Below are 7,675 nucleotides of genomic sequence, written 5' to 3' on the forward strand. Positions count from 1 at the left end.
GCTCCGTGCCAGGGCTGGCTGCGGGTTGGGATGGAGGGGGAGGAGGGTGTGCCAAGCCCTGGTCTCTGCATCCCTGAGCAGAAGGAGATGAGATGTTCCTGCAGCTTATTTCTGTGTTTGCTCCTGCAGCACGTTAGTGACCTGACCGGGCGATGGAGGGGTCAGAGCTGCGTGGTGCTGGCTTGGCACAGCCGCCTCCTGGGTGAGTGGCACTTACACTGGCTGTTCAGGAATGTGCTTTCGTGGCTGTTTCTAAGGTCAAGTTCTTCGATACTGACCCTGTGCGGCTTTGCCCTCACCCTGGGGTGGTTTGGGCACTAGCTGTGGCACTCTGCCTCCCCGTGCACACCCTGCAGAGGAGCTGGCGCGGGGATGGGAAACAGAGGTGGGCACTTTCTGCCAGGATGCAGCAGGGGTAGAGCTGAGGGACCAAGACAGCCCTTTCCTCAACACAAAAGGGCCAAATCTGCTTCTGTCTGATGCAGGGACAGTGGCTCTTACCCTGGGGCACCCTAACTGCTCACCTGCCCTTTTCTAGCCAGGTCTCACCTTGCTGTAGCATGAGCTGTTTGGGTGGGGAGGGTTTTTCTTTGACCCCTTTGGTATTTCAGGGGCCTGCGACTGCAGAGGACTCGACCTGATGGCAGATGTGGTCCCTTCTGGTCCTCCAGCTTGACAGGAGGAGTACAGGACTGCTGCTGGCTCCCCAAAACTCACCCTTCAGATGCAACACCCCGCCAAGCCTTGGGCTGGGGGGGGCCAGCGCATCCTCTCGAGGTGGGGGCATGCACGTACTCGTCCTCCCTTCTGGGCATTAGCAGAGGAAATGCTGCCTTGTGTAAATTTACGTACAACTTGGCAAAATGTATGTTTGTGTCAGTTCTGCAAGAGCAGCAGCCGGCTCTGCTGCTCCCACGTTGTGGTGGTAATAGAGGTGCTTGAGTTATAGTGAAACTTATTTCATTTTACAGCTCCTACAGCGTTAACAGATGTACGGGCATCTGATCCAATCATGCAGCAAGAGATTTTGGGGCCAGTTCTTCCAGTTTTGACAGTGTGTAAGCTAGGAGCAGCCATACATTTTACAAACAAGAATAAACGACCCTTAGCAACATATGTCTGCGCTGGCAGCTCCGACGTAATCATAAATAAGGAACCCTGCGAGGCAGGAATGTATCTGGGCTCTGCATACGGTCGGTACGGACAAAGCATCTGCCTTCCTCCCAGTATATTAATGAGGTGCAGGCACTGGAATCCCTGTGCTGGACGGCTGGAGCTGCTGGGTGGGGACAAAGGGCTTGGGGAACCAAATGCTAACACAGAGCGATGGAGCTTTTTTGTTTTAAAGCCTGTCTTTCTGTGTGCTGTGAACTCTCGGGGGGCCCAGCGTGGCCCCACGGGGCTGGGACCGTGCTCAGCCTCACCTCTGCCCACTCCTCCACTCAAGCCCTGGCCCGCTGTGCCAGGGGACACAAGGAGCAGCCCAGACTCCAACCTCCCTCTGCTTGCACAGACTTCTTTGGTTAGAAAGGAAGAGGGGGGAGCTGGAAGCTGAGTGCACCCCAATAAATTTAATCTCTTAATGTGTAGGAGCTAAATTTATTTCTCCTTGCAATCAAAACAATACTAGCTTTGGTCCCAAAACAGTAGTGAGATTTCTTCCCCCCAGCTGGAAAAAAAAAAAAGAAAATACTATAAATCCATCCCGGAGCTGATTTATATAGCATTCATGAAGAATTTATATTGTAAAGAATTTTATTCAATTAAACTTGAAAAGCCTCTAGATTCCTAAGGTTCAATAGTGATCAGTGAGACAGAGCTATCATAAAAGTGGATGGTCTGTCTGGAGCAGGCATTGAGGAAATGTCTGATGTGACATTGCAGCTGACAGAACAGTCCAAATCAAGAGCATTTGTCACTGGGATGCGTTACAGGCTAAGGCTTGGGAAATTACTCTGTGAAAAATGTGCATTAACAATAGCCATGAAATATGTTTAAAAAAAAAAAGCAGGGTGAATAATGAGCCAGCGGTATCTATTAGTGCTGGGCATTCTTCACTCTGACCCCGCTCTGATTAAAAAGTTAACATAAAAGCCAGAGACTCTTTTGGGAAGCAAGTTTAAGGGTGTTTCTACTTGAATAATTGACCAGAGGAAGCTGCATGACTGACTGACAAGCTCCCACCACCAAAAGTGGCACCCTTAGTGCAGGACAAGCACTCTTGAGGCATGTAATCACCTCATAGCCTGCGGGTTTCTGTGATGCTCCTCCACACAAGGAGGGGAAGACTTCACCCACCACGTCTGGCGTGTGTTCTTCCCAATTCTATTTATTTCCAAGCTGTAAGTAGCTTGGACTTAATGTAAAGGTGTAGTTGTATCTATACGTGGCATGGGTGGCGAGGTGTTAGCTCACTCAGCTGGCTGTAGTGCACTGGTTTACATCCAGGGTAGGGTTTTTTGGCAGTTTCCAGTCCCTCAGGAAGCTGGACAGAGGATGTCCTCTCTGTTAAAGTCCCAAGTTTGCTACCCTGATGTTTGCAGCCCGATCCCCCACGCTCTAGGACATGCTCTGCTGAGGGCTCCGTGACAGTGACACTCCCCATGTGGCCATTAACATGTGTGATATGAACCCCTCTAGGTGCTGGCCTCTCTCTTCCCACTCAGGCTGTCAGCTGAGGAGGTGCCAGGCCCCTGCTACTCACCACAACCCCTTTAGATGCAAACTTACTGACTTGAGTGGTCCCCAGATATAGATACTCCAAGTAAAGGAGGGCTCTACTCCTTCAGCTGGTACCTGCAGCGGGAGGGGGATGCTGTGACCCAACTCAGAGGGGTCTGTGCACTGCGAGGGGCAGCTCCATGTGCAGTTAACCTCCTCTACCCAAACAGAGCTTAGAGCCACAGAACCATCTTGCCTGTACACGCCCTGTAGGATTTGGCCCTTCCTCCCTCTGTCCTGCGTGAGCCCCGTTCCTGGCAGAGGACACATCGCATTGTCAGCACGGAGACATTCTTCACGTGCATAAAGAGGCAGCCAGAGCCCAAGAATTCCTAGTGCATTCCTGTAAATCTGCACAGCTCAGCTTCAGCCAGGGCTGACGGCCTGAAAGCAACTTAGAAAAGAAAAACACGCTGGGCTTGGTGTTAAAGTATGACAGTTAAGGGCCCTTTGGTACAAGTAAATCACATTTATTATTTCAAAGCTTGTGGACAGAGTTCCCGAGTCTCTGCACAGTTGCTGTTCTGTACAAGCATTATGACTTGCAAAGAGAAGCCAATTGTTTTCTTCGTTCCTCAGAGCCCTGTCAAAGCCTTTCCACAGCACCTGCCACTGCCCAGGGAAATGAAGACATCTCTAGAAATCAGTTCTTTGAAGCCTCCTGCCTCAGCTCCAACCCAGGGCAAACAGTAACTGATGCCATCACCGCAGGGTTATACAAGGGACACTTGGACAAGGCCCAGGGAACAGAGCAGCTGTGCTCCTTACAGCACTTGTGAACGAGGTCCTCCTTATTGAAACTGGAAGTTCTTGGCAGCTCACACTTCCAATCCAGGCTTGTTCTCTTTCCCTTCCTTGATAGGGGAAAGCAGCCTGCTGGGTGTAGCTTCCCATGATCAAGGAAACAAACATTCCAGCTCCCACTTATGGTTCAGGCTTTATATAAATTTTCTCTTCCTTCCCTTCCTTCATTGCAGCGTAACGTGCCAAAACGAAGAGGTAGTCGCTCAGCCTGGAAACCAAGGGAAAGGCAGTGAAACCACTTCTCACACCGGGTGTGTTTGCATCCAGCAACGCACAAGGACACAGCAAAGCACATCTGAGCCCAGCACAGAAAGCAGAGAGAGACCACACGAGGAGCACTTTCCAAAACAGCCTTCAATAAGCAAGCTGACTGCTCCCTCAGCACCCCAGCAGGGCCTGCAGACATCCAGGCCTTGCAAGAATACTGTTTAACAAGCTGCTTGTTGAGACTTCAAAGATCTTTTGGGTTTGGGATTTTATTTTTTTTACCTGTTTAAATATTTGGCCACGTTTGGATCCGCTTCCCCTGCTTGTACTAAAGGAACCACGCTAGAACAAGAAAAGGGAATTTTTAGTGTATTTAACTTTCTAGCTCTGAATGCACAAACGACTGCAGCTTGCTGGAGCACCAGCCTTCCCACCCCAACCTCACTTGGAGTCCCCAGTCACTGAGAACTGCCCCAGGAGGGATCTGTGGTGGGTAATTGTAACTGTTCTGGAGGACTGTGGCTCTGCTCCTCCAAGGCTACTCACCAGGGGATGTCACTGAACAACGGGAGCAGTTTGCAGGTGATTAATACCCTGAAGGACCATTATCCTTTTCTGCAGGTAAACAGAGAGCCTTCTTTTGAGGGAACAGAGCTGTTCCTTGCCTCCTGACTGCAGACCGCCCTCATTCTAGCTTTCTTTCCAGAAGAAACCACTGACTGGGATGTTAGTTTTCCGAAGATCACGTGGCTGCCACATATCTCGTCAGAGCAGGGATCCTCACAGCAGAGCACGTCCACAGAAACATCTTCCTGCACATCAGCAGCTTTAGTAAAAACCCCCCAGCTACTTAGAACTGCTGATGAGCAGGTTCAGGCTAACACAAGAGACTTTGCATGGAAGTGATTTACATAACGAGCAGACAAGAGTTTTCTCCTTCAGACCTTACCAGGGGAGCTCTAATCTCCAGTGGAGAAATGGGACAGGGGAGGTGTGGGCAGTAACATCTTAAGCTGCTAAGAGCTTCCCTGGATCCCACACCTGCCAGCACCCCAGCTCCACATGTGCCAGCCTACAAAATACACTGAGCAAACCAGGTATGAGCTGAAAGCATAGATGCATCTCAGCATAAACCTGCCTGCTCTTTCTGAAGTTCTTAGCTCAGATGGCCCAGTTCAAGGGAGGGAAGAGAGACTGGCTTTTTGCCCACTGCACTCCTGGAATTTGACTAATACAAACATAGGAAGCTTGACTTGAGCTCCAGCTGAGCGCAATACAGCGATGGTTGATTGCTCAGACTGCAACAATTTGCTACCCTTGTACCATTCTGATCACTTTTTATCCATTTCATTCCGTTACGCCACAGCCAGCACTCACCTCCTTTCAGCTCTGCGGCAGACGGCTCGGGAAAAATGGAGAGCAGCACTGCTTTTACCTCCTGACTGCAACAACAACGAAACAGCGCATCAATGTCTGCTACCAACAGACATAGCCATGCTCCTTACTGCAGCAAAGCTCATCACATCTCACACACACACACAACTGAGCCCTACGTTATGGTGAGGCAACTGGGAAGAGATATCTGAATGCAGTAGGATGTGGACATTTAACTCAACCTGCTCCTCTGTGCTTTGCTTTTGGTATTTGTCCACACTAATAACGGCCTCACAACCTGTTTTGCCACGGCCAGGGGTAGAGCAGATCCACCCTAACGCAGCGAGCCTTCCCCAGGCAGGGGGAGGCACGAGCAGTACCTACCGGCAAGATGAAAGCTCTCAGCGGAGGAAGCTGCTCTGAGTAACTGTCAATCCACTGCTCCAGCTCCAGAACGGGCTTCTCACTAAAAGACGTTCGTTCTACAGAGGGAAAAGAAGAATCAGCTAAAAGGAATGCAGAAGGGATTCAAGAACTGTTATCCCAGGAAAGGTACCGTGGGGCTTACTTAAGTGAGCCTCCCTGGCTGAGGAGAGCGGCGTCGCGATGTTGGAGCCCACATCCTGCAGCATGCACTGGACCTAGATGTGGCAATCAGGACAAAAATAAGCAGCACTTTCCTTAACCAGCCTTTGATACTCCAGTATAACTGCAGCAAAGCTCTGGGAGGTGACAGCTGGCTGTGCTGATTAAAGCAGATCCTACCCTTGTTGTTCATCATCCCCAGCCTGCTGGCAGGGGGGAGCAGGTACGTGCTCCCTAATTGCTTTATAAGAAGCCAGATTAGCGCAGGAACTTGTTCTCACTGGCACTTTAAACCACCCTGGCTGACTTTGCAGAAAGCAGAGTGGGGGAGTGCTCACACAATCCCTTTTGCTGGTAGGACACCCAACCAGTAACCTCTGGAAGAAAGGCGGTGACAAACCGCTGCAGACAGCACTGGCTTGATGGCACATCTGCTTCCACGAGGGGCTTCTCTCCACAGCCCGGGATACCTGAGAGGCAGCCTGGTAATGCTTTTTAAAATCTCTCATTAGCTCCTTCTGTGTTTTTGTGCACAGCCACACTAATTAGCAAAACCCGCAGAGGGTCACGGCAGGAGCTGTCTCCCACTATGGTGCCCACGGGGTTACTTTGCCCCCATTTCAAATCTGAGGCTATGTGACAACAAGACCTGTGTCCATGACTGTGTACAGTAACAGGGCTCAATAAATCTAGAGATATGTTTGTCTGCCTGTAACTAATGACTTGATCTACCAGTTTCCTTCTTGGTTGAAGAAATTTATTTCTTAAAGAGTAATCAAGGGTCAGAGTCCTAAGTATTTATTTGCTTTAATACTAAATTTATTAAATTCCTGTGTGGCAATAGGAGCGCTGTGTCTAAAACTGAAGAGTTTAAGAACACGTTCCAAAAGCACAGATGGAAGTGACTGCACTGGGTGAGGATTATCATTAATACTCACTTTGTGAAGTTGTTCAACAAATGTGTGGCCCTTTTCACTGCTAAATTCACCAGCAAGCCTAGGTTAAACAAAAAAACAAAACAGAGTTAGCTGGAAATGAAAAAATAACCCACGACTGTGTATGTGTTTTTCCATATGAAACCCATGGGATTTGGACACTCCTGGCTGTCTGTCAGCACAACCCTCCAGGGGTTTGGCCCACAGCGTATCCCCTGCCCTCCTGCCGGGCACTGGGCCATGAGAGCTGTCCTTAAGGGAGGAGGACGCCCAGAAGAGCCCCCCCGAAGGGGGTCAGGCCGGTGTCACCAGGTCTCTGTGCTCTCTGAGGGCCTGGGACCAGCCTGCCCAGGCCCAGAGCACCCCGGGCTGGTGGCGAGCTCCCCGGCGAGCGTGGCCACCCTGGCAGAGGAGGCGGCTGGGCCCGCAGGAGAGGCTCCTGGGGCAGGGGCTTACCCGATGGCCGAGCTCAGCTCGTCCGTGGCTCCCAGGGCGTCGAAGATCCGGTCACCCTTCGGCCGCCGCTCCCCGGTGAAGGTGCTGGAGAAGCCTTTAGGAAAGGCCCCGGGGGAGGCGCTCAGAGGCTGGGCCAGGCCCCGCGCTCCCTCGGTGTCCCCCGCCGCCGCCCACGGGCTCTACCTGCGTCTCCCGTCCTCGTATAGATCCTCGGGGCCCGGTCGCCGCGGGGGCCGCGCTCGGGGGGGCCGCCGTCGGGGCTGCGGAGGCACAGGCCGTGAGAGGGGGCGCCGGGCCCTACCCCCCCCGGACCCCCGGCCCCATCCCCGCGCTCACCCGCCCTCCCCGCTCCGCTGCCGCCGCCCCAGCGGCCCCCGCAGGCCCCGACCCACTGTCACCACCCGCCACCACATCCCTCCCGGCCGCCGTAGCCGCCGCTCGCCGCCCCTTGACCCTCCGCGGCTGCCGTCCCTCCCTTCGCCCGCGCGAGCCGTCACCCCAGCCCCGCACCACTCCGCACCGCCGCCTTCCGATTGGCCCTCCTGCAGCCCCGCCCCCGAAAGGATCCCTGCTATTGGCTCGTTAGCGAGGAG

The 7,675-nt window shown here is 52.5% G+C and overlaps 1 protein-coding gene across 1 annotated transcript; it reads right to left on the reverse strand.

Annotated features, from left to right (window-relative positions):
- Nucleotides 1-3,179: 3,179 nt before the first annotated feature.
- Nucleotides 3,180-7,495, reverse strand: MMAB (metabolism of cobalamin associated B). The gene is made up of 9 exons (XM_068412947.1): nt 7,419-7,495; nt 7,266-7,342; nt 7,083-7,176; nt 6,630-6,687; nt 5,675-5,747; nt 5,491-5,588; nt 5,110-5,174; nt 4,015-4,074; nt 3,180-3,733 (listed from the first exon to the last, which is right to left on the reverse strand). Exons 1-9 carry the CDS (start codon nt 7,493-7,495, stop codon nt 3,646-3,648), a joined length of 690 nt encoding a protein of 229 aa, XP_068269048.1. The 3' UTR covers nt 3,180-3,645.
- Between the last annotated feature and the right edge of the window lie 180 nt (nt 7,496-7,675).

The sequence above is a fragment of the Nyctibius grandis genome, chromosome 14 (genome assembly GCF_013368605.1).
Source record: "Nyctibius grandis isolate bNycGra1 chromosome 14, bNycGra1.pri, whole genome shotgun sequence".
Classification (NCBI taxonomy): domain Eukaryota; kingdom Metazoa; phylum Chordata; class Aves; order Nyctibiiformes; family Nyctibiidae; genus Nyctibius; species Nyctibius grandis.

Coding starts and splice junctions, on each gene's coding strand:
- MMAB (XM_068412947.1), bottom strand. CDS start 7,495: ATGTGGTGGCGGGTGGTGACAGTGGGTCGGGGCCTGCGGGGGCCGCTG. Junction 7,177..7,265: donor TACGAGGACGGGAGACGCAG/GTAGAGCCCGTG, acceptor CCTTTCCTAAAG/GCTTCTCCAGCACCTTCACC. Junction 5,589..5,674: donor AGCCAGGGAGGCTCACTTAA/GTAAGCCCCACG, acceptor TTCCCTCTGTAG/AACGAACGTCTTTTAGTGAG.